The sequence below is a fragment of the Drosophila gunungcola genome, assembly GCF_025200985.1.
Source record: "Drosophila gunungcola strain Sukarami chromosome 3L unlocalized genomic scaffold, Dgunungcola_SK_2 000002F, whole genome shotgun sequence".
NCBI classification, from domain to species: Eukaryota; Metazoa; Arthropoda; class Insecta; order Diptera; family Drosophilidae; genus Drosophila; species Drosophila gunungcola.
Window position 1 is genome coordinate 1,699,691 of NW_026453178.1, and position 17,807 is coordinate 1,717,497.

Below are 17,807 nucleotides of genomic sequence, written 5' to 3' on the forward strand. Positions count from 1 at the left end.
TAAATTAGCTTTTATTACTTTACTCTTAATTAAAACATATTTTAATAAATACTTTTTCACCAACACTGGACCACGAGTGCGCTAAACATTTTACTACAATAGAGGAAAGCCATTTTTTAAATACTTCAAAATCAAACTCATAATTAACAAAAAAATGGCCAGAAATAAGTAAAGCTAGAATAAAAATAGGCAAATGCCGCGATTTAATCGGCATCACTATCCAGATTATTCCCCAATTCGCGGTGTGTACACACTGGCCGAGCAGCTCGGCAAAAAGTATTTGTTTATTTGTAAAAACTCGGAAAATGAGTGGAAAAGCGTCGAAATCGAACAGCGCCTCCAGCAGCATGCTATACGGCTCCAGCATCTCGGCGGAGTCCATGAAGGTGATCGCAGAGAGCATCGGCGTGGGCTCCCTATCGGATGATGCCGCCAAGGAGCTGGCGGAAGATGTGTCCATCAAGCTGAAGAGGATCGTCCAGGACGCGGCCAAATTCATGCACCACGCCAAGCGGCAGAAGCTCTCTGTACGGGACATCGACATGGCCCTGAAGGTCAGGAATGTGGAACCACAATATGGCTTCGTCTCCAAGGACTTCATACCCTTTCGCTTTGCATCCGGCGGAGGAAGGGAGTTGCACTTCACGGAGGACAAAGAGATCGACCTTAGCGAGATCACCTCAAGCAACACGGTTAAGATACCCCTCGATCTCACCCTGCGTTCCCATTGGTTTGTGGTCGAGGGAGTCCAACCAACTGTACCCGAGAACCCGCCACCACTCTCGAAGGATTCGCAGTTCCTGGACTCCGTCAATCCGGTGATTAAACTCGATCAAGGTCTAAACAAAGATGCGGCTGGCAAGCCCACAACCGGCAAGATTCACAAGCTCAAGAACGTGGAGACCATCCACGTCAAGCAACTGGCCACGCACGAGTTGTCCGTGGAGCAGCAGCTGTACTACAAGGAGATCACCGAGGCCTGCGTGGGATCGGATGAGCCGCGACGCGGTGAGGCGCTGCAGTCACTGGGCTCCGATCCTGGCCTGCACGAGATGCTGCCCCGCATGTGCACCTTCATTGCCGAGGGCGTTAAGGTCAATGTGGTTCAGAATAATCTGGCGCTGCTCATTTACCTCATGCGCATGGTGCGTGCACTGCTGGACAATCCATCGCTGTTCCTGGAGAAATACGTAAGGCTCTTGATTGATGGATATGGTCTTATTACTTATCAACCTATTTATCTTCCCTTAGCTGCACGAACTGATACCCTCGGTGATGACCTGCATTGTTTCCAAGCAGCTGTGCATGCGTCCCGAACTGGACAATCACTGGGCCCTGCGAGACTTTGCCTCCCGTCTCATGGCGCAGATCTGCAAGAACTTCAACACCCTGACTAATAATTTGCAAACTCGAGTTACCCGGTAAATCTAAGCCACTCCAGTTTAATATCTCTTTAACCTATATTATTTGTATAACCTTTGCAGCATCTTCAGCAAGGCATTGCAAAATGATAAGACCCACCTGTCCTCGCTGTACGGATCTATTGCAGGCCTCTCGGAGCTGGGAGGCGAGGTCATCAAAGTGTTCATCATACCCCGCCTTAAGTTCATATCGGAACGCATTGAGCCCCACCTGCTGGGCACCTCGATCAGCAACACAGACAAGACAGCCGCCGGCCACATACGCGCCATGCTCCAGAAGTGCTGTCCACCGATCCTCAAGCAAATGCGCCCTGCTCCGGACACGGCGGAGGACTACAAGAACGACTTTGGCTTCCTGGGACCGTCGCTGTGTCAGGCGGTGGTCAAAGTACGAAATGCCCCCGCCTCCAGCATTGTGACCCTTTCGTCGAACACTATCAACACGGCACCTATAACGAGTGCTGCACAAACGGCCACCACCATTGGACGTGTGTCCATGCCAAGCACTCAGAGGCAGGGGTAGGAAACTGTTTTCATATTTATTTCAGATATAATTCCATTCCAAAAAGTCTTCGTAGTCATTGAAAAAGCTAGTATCTTCATACCTAAACTATTCCAATTATTTATTAACAAACTATGTGAAAATTGATAGGTTTATGTTTTTTTTTTGGAACTATGGCTCAATTTTGGAAGTAGAATTGCCTTACAAATTGTTTTTATAAGCTTTCATGGCCCAGAACAACATAATTTCCTGACTCTCCTAATTTCTAGAATCATTTCGTTATCATTTAAGTAACCAGTCGTTTAGTAACCAGACAACAAAAGAAAGTTCTAAAAATAAGATTCAGGATAGAATTTTTAAAAAAATGTTCTCTAAATTTGCGATATCTCTAATCTTTTGAATTCTTTCTTTTGCAGAAGCCCTGGAGTGTCGGCCCTGCCTCAGATAAGGGCCATTCAGGCCAATCAGCCGCCGCAAAAGTTTGTGATAGTCACCCAAAACTCGCCGCAGCCCGGCCAGGCAAAGGTGGTGCGACGGGGCAGTTCGCCGCACAGCGTGGTCCTCTCCGCGGCCTCCAATGGGGCCAATGCCTCCAACTCGAACTCAAACTCGAGCGGCAGTGGCATCGGCATCGGCATGGGCAGCGGCAGCGGCAGCCTTCTGTCAGCCGCACAGCGGAGCAGCGAGAATGTTTGTGTTATTGCCGGTAGCGAAGCGCCAGCAGTTGATGGTATATCAGTTGAATCTTTCAGAGCACCCTAGATGCCAACTCGCTGATCATTGAGACGGAGATCGTGCGCGCACCGCCCGAGCTGGACGATCTCTCGCATCTGGAGTAGCCAGCTCTTAGCTCGTAGTCTGAATACATATATCGTATGCAATAAAACAAAGAAAGCGGGAACCTACCCCAATAATATGTCACCACACTAAGAGAAAAGAATACAATTAAAACTTTATTTTTAAATGTTGTGTGAAAGTTTTGAGATTTTATTAATATTAGAAGAAACAATATGTTAACAATATTATAATTTCCAGAGTATTCAAGTTATATGTGGGAGTTTCCAAATGTTTATATTTTAATTTAATTTAGACTTTAGACTTTGAGTTGGAAAAGTTTGAAAAACATTCGGATTCATTTCTTAAGTCAACGATATATTTTTTTCCGTGCAAAGCCAAACTTCTCCCACCCAAAGCCAAAAAGCTTGGCCACGCAGTCAGCACGCATGTGCGGGCATGGCCCCTCAAGTGAATGGCTATTGATTTTTCCGCCGCATTCCTTGGTGAACGCACAAAGCGCTTTGCTCAACACTCCTTGTAGATACCCATCGCCAAAGGACAAAGGCACAAAGCTCGGGAGCAGTACTATCGGAATTTTTGAAGGATATTTCCGGAGTTTTCAAACCAAAAACAGTGGAAAATGCATGCAAGATTTGCGGATCCCGAGCCCGCGTCGCCGGACAGTGAGGACAGAATCGAAACGGAGTCGCTGGAGGCCAGAATCGAGGCGTTCAAGCAGAGTCCCCAGAACATGGCCGCTCTGCGGGAAGCGCTCGACGATGTGGTGTTGCGGGCTGAGACGGAGGCCAACAGGCGGGCAGTTGAGAGCCAGAAATCGCAACAGGTTGGGTACCTTTACTTGCATTTAGTCTTCAAACTAACTGAAACAATTGTAATCTCTGTTTCAGGGCAAGGAAAAGCGACCGAGTAAGTATACGCAATGGGGTCCATATCGTTTCCTGCGTTTTTATATAGTTGATGGCTTCTTTATTCCTTCGAAACCTTTGTACTTAAATCCTTGTATTCTTTGTCAGCGTATGTCAGAGCAAAGATAAGTGTTATTTGATTTTTGGATAAAGGTCATTAGCTAAGCATGATTTAAGCTTATCCCAGTGCCCTCGGCATTGAACTAGCTCTTCTTGTAAGAGGTACTTATCACGAACAAAGAATCCAAGTTGATGGTGGATAATGTGTGTGAATGCAAATTAAATCGGTAAATTTGGGGGAAAGCGAAGGTATCACATTTTCAATCTTTCAAAATAAATACTTTATTCAAGTAGAGAAAAATAGTTTTACACTACAATGGTATTTAATGAATTTTGGCATTTTTAAAGCCCACAAAAATATATTGAGGTGAGAACTTTTTGGTCTTTTAAATAGATTTTGTGTTATTTGGTATAGATCTTATAATTGATAATCACACTTTTTAAATGTCATATTAAATCTTAATTAATGTTTTCGGAAAATAATGGTAAATTCTTAAGAACTTAATTTTCTTGTACAAAATTTTTTGTAAATAGTATCCACACACACACCCAAATATCGCTTTGCGATATTTACCAAGAGTTTCTGCCAAGTGTTGGTTTTTATAAATCGACTATTATACGATTTGAGATCTGGTTGCTGTTGCTAACAATGGCGGAAATAAACTACCGCGACTGACCAATGACAGGGAGACCTTTATAGTTCTTCCAAAAAGTGTCAATTAAATCAAAGGAAATTGTATGGATCCGTGATAATTATAAGCGCACTCGCACGCCATTACTTCACCCATTATATCAGATATGCCAGCTCGATTGCATGCCCATATTGTGTTGCACTAAACTTTGAATTTTGCCTCTCACTGATCTTTGTTTTTCGTATTTTTTCGTACTTGCCGCGCTTCGCATAGCACTAATCTCTCAGGTTTCGCCATACCAGATTTTAAGAACGGCAAGGTGGTGAACCGAGCCCGAGGATTCGTGGTGCGGATCTTCGATGCCATATGCAATTGTGCCAACAACAATGCGGCGGCGGCCACGACGCGCTTCAAGTTGAGGAGCAACAGTGGCGGAGGAGGTGGCGGCGGTGGTGGAGGTGGAGCCGGTGGAGGTGGCAGTGGAAATGGCAAGCGCCAGCAGTCCCAGGATGAGCCGGAAACCCTGGTCCTGACCAAGAAGAAGCCAGCCAGCGAGGGCAAAAAAAAGAAAGGCGTCAGCATGGCCGATGACGTTCAAGCCGGCGTTCGACTGATGGACTAAGCAAGCAATAACGTACGATGGTTGGTCCTGCAATGGCAAAACATAATCAAAACTATTACCAGACCCTCCCTGAAAACAGTCCGCACATCAGCAATCATTTCCCTGTCATCCTAACATTTTCTTTGCTCAAAAACGTCTAAAGCACAAATCGAAATTCCAAGTCTTCCCCTGAAGACCAACAAATTATCTTATAAGATAAGAAGTAGACAAGGGATTAAAAAAGAAAAAAAAAATAATTTAGGGTTGAACTCGACTACTAAACATTTAATCCCTTGTCTGCAAAAAAAACTTTGTCATCCCTATTAAATTTATAAACGTTTGGCGGAGTCTTTAAAAATTAAAGGTTTTTTAAATAGGTTTTTAGACTGAAAACTTTTTTTTCTTATTTGAAGTTCAAAGGTCAAACTTTAAAGTTATATTAGATTTGGATTTTATAATATTTTTTTTCAGAAAGTTTTTAAATCAAAAAAAATTTGTGATTCAAAGAAAATTTGGTAAAAACCTATTGTTAGGTTTTTTGGAAAATTAAAACCCAAAAAGGTTTTATAAACTAATATTTTTCAAGATTCTTACTCCGCCAAACGAAAACTAGGCTGCTAGTAAAGCTTTAGCTCTCTACAATATGATTTTACAAACCTAAATGTGATCCCAGATGGAAATGTAAACAAAAAACTCGAAGCACAAAAAACTTTTAGGTTAGTTAGGGAAGGAGGATGAAAGAAATATCTTATAGTCTATATGTACACCCTCATACTTTCAACCAACTTTCGAGGCTATCCCACGCACAACACAATCAACGGCATTACACAATCCCAATCCCAAAGGGGAATTAATGCCGAGCTAAACAACTGGCCTGTCAATCTCCACCTAATTATAACTGTACGATATATCAAATTATATATACCTATATGTGTGTACAACTAGGAGTGTACCACCAACCTATTTAGATGTGTGTGTAGAAGTTACAGAATATTTCGAAAACCAGCTAACAAACGGTTCAATATACAAGCATCAATGTGTACTGATTTTATATACAACAATGTACTAACTACTATATGGATGTGGACACTATTGGACTCTTAGTTATATACTATACACAAAAACACTTTCTAAACGCCGCACAGGTTTCCTCCAACATCCAACATTAATGCCATTAAAACAACACCCCACACACGCTCTAATCGGATATATTTTTGTGAGGCCCTTTTTGAGAGATCTATTAAGACACTAATCTATACCGAATCCGAAATTTAGAAAATCGAATACGATAAAATAACTAAAGAGAGAACTTTGTACACACATTTGCAAGGCAACCAATTTGTATAAGATTTTGCATTTATTTTGTAACCTCCAAAAATGCAATTATCTCCCTAAGTTCAAATGTGTTGCTAAGCCAATTGAGTATTTATATATTACGAAATGTATAAGTGTGCATAATGCGAATATAAAACTGTTGTATTTAGTTAACAATATCAGCAATAAAGTGTAACAATGTTTAAAATCAAAAATTGGGTACTTTAAATTATGGGTGAGTTAACTTTAAGATCTTACAAAAAATTAAGAATACAGTTGTTAGAACTTCAATTTACAAGAAATTAATATTTTTCAAAAATGTATAAAACGTCGTCCGAAATGCCTAAAATAATTTTATGGTTTTCTTAAGATTGTTTTAATTTTATTTGAGATTAATGGACGTCTTTCTTAATTTAGTACAGTTTAAAGAACAACTATTTGTTTTTCCAATCAACTGATTTTTATATTTTCAATATTTAAAAAATGGAAATTAAGTTGTTTTTAATTAATACTACATTTCTGAAATGTTCCCTAAGGCCACATGAACTTTCCTTCGCCATTATCGGCCAGGCACTTGGCTGTTTGGAAGACCTTTTCGCATGATTCCTTAAATCCTTTGTCTGCAAATTATTAAACTATATTTATTAAACTTTATTTTGGATGATTGAAACTTACGCGTATCCCTGCAAGCCTCAACGGATCGTTTGGAAATCTCCATCATTTCCGGGGGAACCAAATGGGGAAGCTGAGCCAGAGCCTTTGCGGCATTAAATTCTCCCTTTTTATTAACCGTCCCCGCCATCAGGGACACACATTTTGTATAGCACTGAACGGATAAAGAATTTAAATTGGTAAATGGAAAAAATGGGGTAAAAATATGAGATCACTACCATCAAATCCTGCGATGGCTGCATATTAAAGTCGCCCACGCGAAGTCGATTAAGATCTTCCATATCCAGTTTAAATTTGGGTGCACAGCCATTACGGATCATGTCCAGCGAGGACAAGAACTGGTCCATTGTCATGGCCCTTCCAGGATCGGGCAGCAGCGTTAGAAGAATCTGCAGGACGATGGCCAAAGCGGCGGATGAACATCGTTTCCAATGCTTCATGGTGGCGGGAACTAAATACGACGACTAGCTGACGAGTGGGGCATCTTTATAGGTTGCCTCAGTAGGCTGGACCAATAACAATTAAATCTGGTAGGTCCAGTAATTAAACAACGCACCAGCACGCCATTTTCACCTATTTTAAAAAAAAAACTTTATAACCCATCTGCGAGCTCGATTGCATGTATACTAAAATAATATCTAACTGCAAGATTTCTCTGACTATTTATAGTAATTTTAAACTGTTTAAGTAAATATAAATTTTTTAAACCCAAAAAAATTGTATTCAGCAGCCAAAGTTCTACCAGAAAAAGGAAAAAGAAGATAACCCTCCAATTAGAATTATCTTTTACTTACTTTACTTTTTTGAATTAGAATATGGAGAGTATTTAAAATGACTTGTTTACTGAACAGATCGTTATTTTGAAAGAATTTAGAAAATTTCATTTTTATAAAATAACAAAACCATTATCAAAACACATAATTCGCGAATTTATAGTGATTTTATTTAAAACGGTTACCAGTAACATTTTTGATAAGGGTTAGAAGCTTTCATGATTAATGTATTTTCGGCCACACTTATTTATTTATCAACATTTTCATTATCACGAAACAATTCGTATTGTTATATTTGGTTAAACAAAGCAACATAAAATTATATGGTGAGTACAACATGTTTAAAATGTTGTTGGTAGTAATTGTTTTCATATTTTAGTTACTTAGTGAACGCGAAATGGCAGTCATTATTCATAAGACATTATTCTTTCATAAGTATATGTCTATATTTTAAACTTTAAATATTCACTATATTTGTAGATAGTTGTAATATAACATTGAACAACTTTTTGTAATTCCGGTTTTCATATGCGATTGATTTACTATTGTTTTGATGTGCAAGCGTCAAAAGGCAATTAAATATTTATAAAATCTTCCTTAGTATTTCGGAGATGTTACTTCTATGGAATCGGAATCAAAACCCACCGAACCGGATCATTAGCAATGCACATCACGTTTTCCATGGAGAATTCGAGTGGATGATGATCATCATTGGGCAGTATTCATTTCGCCCCTGGAAACATGTTGCCAAACCAACTAGTCAGCTACGTTGAGATAGTACACGGAATTGGGTCTAAGTCGAAGCTCATAAGCATTAAAGGGGACCGGCATTTCAGTGCCTCGCTTTACACCCTAGAGATAAGCCATTTGGATCACATATAATATTGACTATATAACTGGCGCTTCCCATCCCAAAAAAGCGTTTTTGTCTGAGAACTGAGCTTAAGCGAACGCGACTTGCCTGAACGCCGCTTTATTGGCCAGGAAAACCCCAGAAGTGTCAACGCATCGTACACGATCAAAAGCAGTATTCAAGTACATCATTCAAATCGTAAGTTGAGCCGATCTGAGCTCGGTTTCGGTTTCCATATCGGCACACTAGCTTGTTTTGGAGAATTGCACACAGGGCAGAACTGATTCAGCTGGCAACGGAAGCGGCACGCGATTAAATCCCAGTGCATTTGCGAAAACAACTCAAAATGAAGGCCTTTTTTTGGGCTTTTACGGCTTTATTAGGCCTTAGCTCGCAGCAGATATTTGGCAAAACATTAAGCAGCGACTATGTTGGTGAGTTTAAATCATAAAAAAACAAAAATTACAACTCAGTGAGTCGATATAAGCATTGAAAAGTTACATTTTGGATAAAAAATAAATTACAAATAATTCGTTTTCATTTATATTTATTGTCAATCTATGATCTGAAAGCTATTACAAAGTTATACTATTAAGGATTTATCGTCCAAAAATGGCAAAATATTTGCATTATAGTTACATTTTGGATAAGAAATAAATTACATATAATTTAGTTTAATTTATATTTTATTTAAGATTGGTAATTTATCATCTGGAAACCTATTACAATGTTATCCTTGTCTAATGGACTCTTTAAAGTATTTTTAAATATTTTTCGTTATTTTATTTTGTTTTATTTTTATTAATTCTTTGACCTAAATAACTCTCTAAATAAAATTAAATCCATATACCATTTTAGATCTCCTCGACTTCAGCGATAATGCTGAGTTTCAATGGGGCGAATCCGAGAACCAGATATATAGCCACGAAAATCGTACTGGCGAGAACCAAGTCGTCAATTTTCTGTCACGACATCGTCTCAGTAAGCGGCAAGCTCCTACTTCGCAGTTGCTGGTGAGTCAATCTCTACTGATTACAAGGGCATATAATTGGCGAATTTAATTTAATTAATCGCAGGAAAACAAGGACTATGGCCCTTGCAGCACTCCTTTGGGTGAATCCGGTCGTTGTCGCCACATCATCTACTGCCGCATGCCGGAGCTTAAAAACGATGTCTGGCGCCTGGTATCCCAACTTTGTATCATTGAGAAGAGGTATGTATGTAGTTCCATTAAAAAGCAAGTGATAAGATGCAGTGCTCAATTCATAACACATAGTTTCTAAGTTTTTTTTTTAACTTTTTAAAAATAATTTAAAAGAAATTACAAATTAATACGCATTTTCTTTTCAAGGATTTTATATTTTTTTATCAATCCGTTTTTCAAATATAGTAAATTTGTATTGTTACAGTTGATACATTTTGTTTGGAACAATTTAGTAATTTGTCTATGTTAATTGTCCAATTAAATTTTATTTTTAATATTAGTTGAACAAAGATAAAATTAATAAAGCTTGTTTTTAAAGTTATAAAAAGATTTTTGTAAGCGGAAAATCAAGTTTTTGAATAATGTTCTTGTTTAAACACGGATAAAGCTAGTTTATTATTGAAAAACATACTCAAAAAAATAAAATATATTATATTTTAAATCTGCTTTTAGAGTTGGGAAATGCTTTAAATTTTTCGTATGTCTTAATTTGGTTAGGACTTTTAAATTTTGTCCTACAAATATTCAATTGATAAAGCTTATAATAAAAGGGTAAAAACATTTCGTAACTGGCAAATCAAGTTTTTAAATTACATTTCAAAGAGTTGGCAAACAGTGTTTTTTGCCCTAAGTACTTATTTATATTTTTTTAAGACTTTTCAAATTTGTTTCTTTACTTCCCGCAGCTCCATAGGCATTTGCTGCACTGACCAGTCGACCAGCAACCGCTTTAGTCCGCAGATCGTGACCAATCCGGACAAGGATGAGCCGCGGATCGTCAATCAGCCGGAGCAGCGTGGCTGTGGGATTACGACCAGGCAGTTCCCGCGCCTCACTGGAGGACGACCAGCCGAGCCGGACGAGTGGCCCTGGATGGCGGCCCTGCTCCAGGAGGGACTGCCCTTCGTGTGGTGCGGCGGTGTCCTGATCACCGATCGCCACGTCCTTACGGCCGCCCACTGCCTCCACAAGAAGGACAAGGAGGACATCTTTGTGCGTCTGGGCGAGTACAACACTCACATGCTGAACGAGACGAGGGCCCGGGACTTCCGCATTGCCAACATGGTGCTCCACATCGATTACAATCCGCAGAACTACGACAATGACATTGCCATCGTCAGGATCGACAGAGCCACGCTGTTCAACACGTATATCTGGCCGGTTTGCATGCCGCCCGTGAACGAGGATTGGTCGGATAGGAATGCCATTGTCACGGGTTGGGGCACCCAGAAGTTTGGCGGTCCGCATTCCAACATCCTTATGGAGGTGGGTATATTCTACCTTTTTGATCTTCATTTTATATACAGCGTTTATTGTTATTTCGTAAATATAAGGTTATTTCTAGTTTCTGAACTTTAATTGAAATTCAACATTTTTATTTAGGGCGAGTATTGAAGCTAAAAAGCTCTAAACAAAATTTTGACACAAAACATTTTTATTTGGAAAAGTTTTAGAAGAGCTTTTGTTAGCTGAAATACTGACCCTTAATTGGTAATATAAGACTTTAATATTTTCAGTAGGCAGAGAAAAGAAATTACTTGTACGATGAAGGCTTGACCTTTATAAATGAATATTTGTTAAAACTAGTAACTTTCCCAGCAAATAATAGTTCGTTTTAACGACTTCAGGTGAACTTGCCGGTGTGGAAGCAGTCTGACTGCCGGGCCTCGTTTGTGCAGCATGTTCCGGACTCGGCCATGTGCGCGGGATTCCCGGACGGAGGACAGGACTCGTGTCAGGGCGATAGCGGGGGTCCACTGCTGGTGCAGCTGCCCAACCAGCGATGGGTCACCATCGGCATCGTGTCCTGGGGCGTTGGATGCGGGGAGCGTGGTCGTCCGGGTATTTACACACGTGTGGACCGCTACCTGGACTGGATACTGGCCAATGCTGATGTCTAATACATAGAAAGCGCTGCCTTCAGTTAGTCAGTACATTCAATTTACTCGGCATTAGCTTTAACAAATGCTATGGTCTAAATACACTAATTAACCTGATAACGCTCGATTGCAATAAAAACTATGAACACCCGGAAAAAACCCCCTTGCTAAAGCTACGATTAAGGCCACGCCGTCGACTTGGCGGCCGCCGCACTGGACATCTTTTGCAGCGGCTCCTGCTCCACCACATTGTCGGTCGACGTTTCGGTGGCATCGCCAAAGGCTATCTTGTAGACATCCTCGTAGTTGGCTGCAAAGTGAACCTCCAGGCCCTCAGTAATGTACGTGGGCAACTCCTCAAAGTCCTTTTTGTTATCCACCGGCAGGATCAGACAATTGACGCCACTACGACGAGCCTATAATAGGGAAATTCATTGTTTAAACAAATATTTCTTATTTTTTTTTATTACTATACATACTGCTATTGTCTTCTCCTTGATGCCACCAACTGTCAGCACCTTTCCTTTCAGGGACACTTCACCCGTCATGGCCACATCCTGACGCACCTGCTTGCCAGTGGCCAAAGAAATCAAGGCGGTGATGATGGTGACTCCAGCGCTGGGACCATCTTTAGGTGTGGCTCCTTCAGGAACGTGGAGGTGAATGTGTCTGTGAATAAAAAATAGAAAGTAATATAAAATATAGATTATCCTTTAAAATAATAAACGGATATAAATAAACTATGCAAGTAAAGAATGGCTTGAACTAAAAAAGTAATTGATTTAAACTTAGCTTCACACATGAAACTGGAATCATTCTTATTTGGAACATAAAAATGATAGTAACCTAGTTTAACTAAACTGAAACTTACTCTTGCTCCAAAAACAAGTTTTTGGGTTCAAGTGTGTGCAAAAAGTTGCGCGCGACGGTCAAGGCTATTTGGGCCGACTCCTTCATGACATCACCCAGATTTCCGGTGATGTGGAGGGTTCCGCTGGCCGCAGTCTTGTCCGATTTCTCACCGTGCCGTATGTGCCGCCTGGAGGTCTCGATGTACAAAGATGAGCCGCCCATGGCCGTCCAGGCTAGCCCCATGACCACGCCCACCGGTGTGGTGGCGTACATGCGATCCGAGCTGAAGATCTGCTTGCCCAGGAATGTGGTCAGGTTATCGGCATTCACCGGGAAGTGTTCGCCCTCCTTTTTCACCAGTCGGAAGGCCACCTTTCGGATAACCTTCTCGATATGCTTCTGCAGGTTTCGCACACCGGATTCCCGGCAATAACTCCGGATCAGCATGTTCAAGGCATCCTCGCTTATGTTGATCTGCTTATCCGTTAGTCCGCAATCCTTCATGGCCTGCGGCATAAGGTATTGGCGAGCAATGGCGATCTTTTCCTCTGCCACATAGCCAGACATCTCGATTAGCTCCATGCGATCCCTCAAGGGCTCAGGGATGGTGTCTATCACATTGGCTGTGCAAATGAAGAGCACTCGCGAGAGATCCACCGGCACGTCCAGATAGTGATCCAGGAAGTTGGCATTCTGCTCAGGATCGAGCAGCTCCAGCAAGGCTGAGCTTGGATCTCCCTGGTAGCCTCTGAAAAAGAAAAGTATTTAGTTTTATAACTTAATAATTTAATATTTAGCCTTTCACTTACTTGCCAATCTTGTCCACCTCATCGATGAGCACCAGGGGATTCTCAATCTTGGTCTTCTTGAGACACTGAATCAGCTTGCCCGGCATGGCGCCCACATAGGTGCGACGATGCCCCTTGATCTCGGCCACGTCCGTCATTCCGCCCACGCTGAAGCGGAAGTACTCGCGGTTCAAAGCGCGCGCAATGGACTTGGCTATGCTGGTCTTGCCCACGCCAGGTGGTCCATGGAAGCACAAGATCTTGCCCTGCGTGCTGCCCTTCAAGGAACTGACGGCGATGAATTCCAGAATACGCTTCTTGATATCTTCCATGCCATAGTGATCGTTGTTCAGTATTTCGGTGGCCTTGTCTAGGCAAAGGTTTTCGGTGCTAATAACGCCCCAGGGAAGAGATGTTAGCCAGTCGAGGTAGTTGCGGGTTACACTGGGAATTGAAAAAGAAATTAGTTTATGAAACAGATATGATATAGCAACCCTTACTTAAACTCAGAGCTGTGGCTTTCCAGGAAGTTCAGTTTGGTCAGCTCTTCGTCAATAACAGTCATTATACTTTCGGGTACGATTTTATCCTTTAGTTTTTCGCGGTACTTTTCGCCTATGGCATCCTTGTCGTCTTTTTCGATCCCCAACTCTTTTTTGATAACCTTCAGCTGCTCTTGCAGTATATACTTGCGATGTTGCTGCTTGACTTTTTCCTCCACTTCGCGTCCAATTTTTTGTTGCAATCTCGAAAGCTCCAGTTCCTTTTTTAGCAGTGTCAAAGCCAGCTGCAGTCGTTCTGGGATCTAAAATATATATAAACTTATTGAAAATATATTTTAATTTTAATGTAACTAATATTACATCCATTTCCTCCAGGATCTTCTGAAGTTCAGCTGGTTCTCCAGCGGAAAGTGAAGCACCCAAGTCACACAGATAAATGGGATTGTCCACAATTCGTTGGTTTTGATGCAGCATCTGCTGCAGACTCTCCCTAGAAGATAAGATAAAAGTTAGATACGCATGAAATAAACTTCGAAATACTTGGCATACCTGTACAAGGGATTCATGGTGATGATGTCCCGAAGAGTCTTGATTATCTCCTGAGTCAAAGCCTTGACCTCCTCGGTTTGCTTGTACGACGGCTCCTTAACATTCTCCACTTCCACAATAAGTACAGGTGGTGGTGGTGCGCTGGCCGCTGCTTCTCCTTCGGCTCCCGCCTGATTGGTAGCAGTACCTTCCAATGGTTTGCCTTCCTTGGGAGGCTTGGGCGAACCCACGGACTCAACTTTGCCTGCTTTCAGTGGCTGTTCCAGTGTCTGGCTCTGCACCATTTCCTCAGCGGTAGCCGACTCGCGTAATTTGCTAGGTCGACTCCTTGGTACCCGGCCACGTGGCTTACGGGCTGTCTCGGATCTGGATCTCGTGGACGCCGCCTCCGCTTGATCAGTCGTTTGATCTTCAGCTGGGATTTGTAATTTGATATTAAATAGTGGATAATGCAAAGTGGTCATTTTCGCTAAGGGCAGAAACATATGTCACAAGATCAGGGCGCTTAGTGCATGTCTGTTCAATAAGCTCACCTTGCTTTGGTCGTGGCACATCTTCGACCACCTGACCAGTGATCCGAATGCGCCGATGGGCCACCACAACCATTCGCAGCTTGTCGCCCAGATCCTGCAGTTCTTGGATTTGAGCAAAAGTGCCCAGACTGTAGACATCATTCAAATTTTGGACGAGCTCCTCCTCGCCATCGGATTTCTTTAGGAACACGCCCACATATGGTTGATTTAGCTTGACTTTGCGACGCAGCAGGTCCATGATTATGGGATTGGAGACCTGGGGTGTAGGTTACGTATATTAATACAAGTTTTTTTTTAATATAAGCAAATAGTCTAGTTGTCTATCAGTAAGTTATAATACTATAAATGTAGTGCCTAGCATAAATAAATAAATATAATCAATAACAACTCAAAAAACACAAGCTAAAAACTATGTTAAGAAATTGCTTAAAACTATCTTAAAAAACAAGAAAAATGTATTATTTGCAATTTTTTTCCTAGGGAGCTATAAGACAGTCAAAGTTATCTGATCTCAAGTCTTGTCTAGATTTTGATAACCTGGATTCCAGGTTCTGGAACCTCTACAAACGGATATACACCAAATTGGCTTGGTTTCTAGGATACTAGTCAGATTATTGTATAGGCTTTAGGTAAGCCTATATGAAAACACATATCTACAATCTACATTGACGGAATGGGACACTTGAACTCCTGGGTTACATTGCTAGCTATAAACAATCCTCCCCAGGTTCGTGATAACATTACCTCCACGATCTTCATGAAGCGCGGAAATAGGGGATTCTTGCGCATGGCCAGCAGTGGGACATGTGGCCAGACGTCCGGCACGGCCACCGTGGCCGGCAGCTGCGGATCCCGATCGGACATCAGTACGGGATTTTGGTTCTCCATCATATCCTCGTCGGAGTCGTCTCGGTTGCGACTGTAAAAGCGCTGCACCATCAAGTTGGCTCCATGGAAGCGCTGAAGGCGCGTCGTCTGATCCCGGCTAAATTGCATCAGCGAACTCTGGGCGGGACGGTTCCGGGTCCACATCGACTTCGAGGCGATGCCCCGCAACACGGGACGCACTCGGATGGCGCGGGCTAGCATCTCGATGGCAATTCCCACTCGCAATTTACTTAGAAATATCTAGAAATGGTATAAAAACAATTTGCACTCGAAATGTGTGTGGAGTGATTATGTGACGGCTGGTAAAATGACAGCGGCTGGCAGTGTTGCAAAACGATTGCGGCTGTTTTGCACAGTAGAACCAGAATCAGTGGGACTAGAAACAAAAGTCTAAATGCTTTATTTAAAAATGAATTTTATATTTAATGTCCTTATCAGTGTTAGTGAAGATACCAGTTTTTTGGTCCTAGGTAGGAAACAAGAAATGTTCAAAACTTTTTGAGGAAGTGAATAAGATTTAAGCTTGAATTTAAGGTGAATTTTGCTACTTTGCTAATTAAAGTTATTGGTATCAAGAAAATCCGTAAATACAAAAAAAAACAAATATGTCAGTACCAATTGGTAGTCTGTTCATTAAAGAATTCTTACTACATACATAAACTTAATTAACATTTTCCATAAAATTTACTTATTAAGAGAAATTTAAAAAAAAATGTACGGTAAACTAAATAAGGGAAATATATGGATTCATTTATATAATTTGATAATGTAAAAAGTCATACAAATTGAATTGCTTGCCCTTTATGAATACATATTGGAGTAATTTCGATTTGTTTGTGGGTTTTATTAGATTTTTGGATCGACTGGCCATCAGCTTTTTCGTTATTCAGTGGCTCAGTGGGCACATTTTGTTAATTCAAAAACACGTTTGAAAACACATTTTTATTTTTTCTTTGAATCTCGCTTATCTACTGTAGTCTAGGCATTTTTAAAAATGTTGAAGCTGACAGTACCCACTGTAAAGCCAGTGTTGATAACCGACGAAAAACAAACGGAGGACAGGAAGACGGCAGCAAAAATATATCAGAAAATTGTATTTAAACGCATTTAACCATGGTTTCCCGATTCGACCAACAGAAGACGAAGCACCAGCTCTTCCACGTGTCCCTCAGCCTGGCCACGATCCTGATCTGCATGACGTACATGCAGTATCGCCGGAACTGGGCGCATCTCGGCAGCTTCTGGGACTCGCTGGTGGTGCCAATTGTATTTCTGGGAGAGCTGCTGAAAGTTGTGCTGGCCCGGTTTTACGGACGGGTGGAGGATGGCGTCCTGACCGTGAAACAGCGTCAGAAAAAGGCCGCCTACTTTACGCCGCGGGAGCTCCTCGGAGGATTCACGCTGCAGTTCCTGTGCACACTGCTCTACGCCTTCATATGCATCATTCTGGGAGCCCCTGTGCTGGGCAACTACGAGCAGACCTTCGTCCTGGCGTTGCTGATGACCCTGCTGACGGTGTCGCCCACCGTCTTCCTCCTCGGAGGCGGCGGTGCCCTCCAGGTGTGCTTCTGCGAGAAACCGGACTTTGTGACCAAGTGCGAGGACACGGCTCTGAATCTGTTCAAGTACAATGCGCTGGGCGGAATTCTGGGCGCCTGGGCTGGCAGCGTGGTGGCTCCTCTGGACTGGGGACGCGACTGGCAGGCCTATCCCATTCCGAATGTGATTGGAGCCCTTTTGGGCAGCGCTCTCGGGAACATATACGCCTGTACGCATGTTCTCTATGCCACGGCCCGTGTTTACATGACCAAGAAACGCACTTAAAGCCTCACTAATAAATGCTATTAATCCTGCCACCAAGATTATTACGTTGAGCTGCCACTGAATTCCACATACACACACCCACTTCTCATCCACTAAGAACCACGTCATCATCTCGTCTAGTCAGCAGCTTAGAAACTACCAAAAAGCAATTACCACTTTAATGTTACATGTTTAAGCATTTTACTAGAGTGTAATATTAATGAATTCTTTTTTAAATCAATTAATAAACTAACAAATTATGAAGTAATGAAACAA

The 17,807-nt window shown here is 41.8% G+C and overlaps 5 protein-coding genes across 7 annotated transcripts; 3 read left to right on the forward strand and 2 right to left on the reverse strand.

The window, feature by feature from the left end:
• Window positions 1-214: 214 nt before the first annotated feature.
• Window positions 215-11,735, forward strand: LOC128257150 (uncharacterized). The gene is made up of 12 exons (XM_052988015.1): window positions 215-1,190; window positions 1,252-1,421; window positions 1,485-1,940; window positions 2,340-2,679; window positions 3,335-3,544; window positions 3,609-3,627; window positions 4,621-4,922; window positions 7,212-7,329; window positions 9,390-9,544; window positions 9,608-9,744; window positions 10,422-11,001; window positions 11,364-11,735. The coding sequence occupies exons 1-12, from the start codon at window positions 306-308 to the stop codon at window positions 11,634-11,636; spliced, it is 3,645 nt and encodes a 1,214-aa protein (XP_052843975.1). The 5' UTR covers window positions 215-305; the 3' UTR covers window positions 11,637-11,735.
• LOC128258009 (twist-related protein 1) lies at window positions 3,002-6,448 on the forward strand. Of its 2 annotated transcripts, none has more exons than XM_052989398.1 (3): window positions 3,002-3,544; window positions 3,609-3,627; window positions 4,621-6,448. In XM_052989398.1, the coding sequence occupies exons 1-3, from the start codon at window positions 3,341-3,343 to the stop codon at window positions 4,938-4,940; spliced, it is 543 nt and encodes a 180-aa protein (XP_052845358.1). In that variant the 5' UTR covers window positions 3,002-3,340; the 3' UTR covers window positions 4,941-6,448. The 2 variants fall into 2 exon arrangements, with proteins under 2 accessions (XP_052845358.1, XP_052845357.1); XM_052989397.1 differs by having other exon boundaries at window positions 3,003-3,544; window positions 4,606-6,448.
• On the reverse strand, window positions 6,519-7,722 carry LOC128258010 (general odorant-binding protein lush). The gene is made up of 4 exons (XM_052989399.1): window positions 7,700-7,722; window positions 7,124-7,478; window positions 6,909-7,059; window positions 6,519-6,853 (listed from the first exon to the last, which is right to left on the reverse strand). Exons 2-4 carry the CDS (start codon window positions 7,343-7,345, stop codon window positions 6,765-6,767), a joined length of 462 nt encoding a protein of 153 aa, XP_052845359.1. The 5' UTR covers window positions 7,346-7,478; window positions 7,700-7,722; the 3' UTR covers window positions 6,519-6,764.
• On the reverse strand, window positions 11,659-16,054 carry LOC128258008 (lon protease homolog, mitochondrial). Of its 2 annotated transcripts, none has more exons than XM_052989396.1 (9): window positions 15,585-16,054; window positions 14,841-15,096; window positions 14,308-14,722; window positions 14,119-14,248; window positions 13,756-14,060; window positions 13,277-13,699; window positions 12,487-13,215; window positions 12,095-12,284; window positions 11,659-12,031 (listed from the first exon to the last, which is right to left on the reverse strand). In XM_052989396.1, exons 1-9 carry the CDS (start codon window positions 15,927-15,929, stop codon window positions 11,795-11,797), a joined length of 3,030 nt encoding a protein of 1,009 aa, XP_052845356.1. In that variant the 5' UTR covers window positions 15,930-16,054; the 3' UTR covers window positions 11,659-11,794. The 2 variants fall into 2 exon arrangements, with proteins under 2 accessions (XP_052845356.1, XP_052845354.1); XM_052989394.1 differs by having other exon boundaries at window positions 14,308-14,776.
• A 612-nt stretch (window positions 16,055-16,666) lies between these two features.
• On the forward strand, window positions 16,667-17,807 carry LOC128257211 (uncharacterized). Its single transcript, XM_052988097.1, has one exon. The coding sequence runs from the start codon at window positions 16,842-16,844 to the stop codon at window positions 17,550-17,552; it is 711 nt and encodes a 236-aa protein (XP_052844057.1). The 5' UTR covers window positions 16,667-16,841; the 3' UTR covers window positions 17,553-17,807.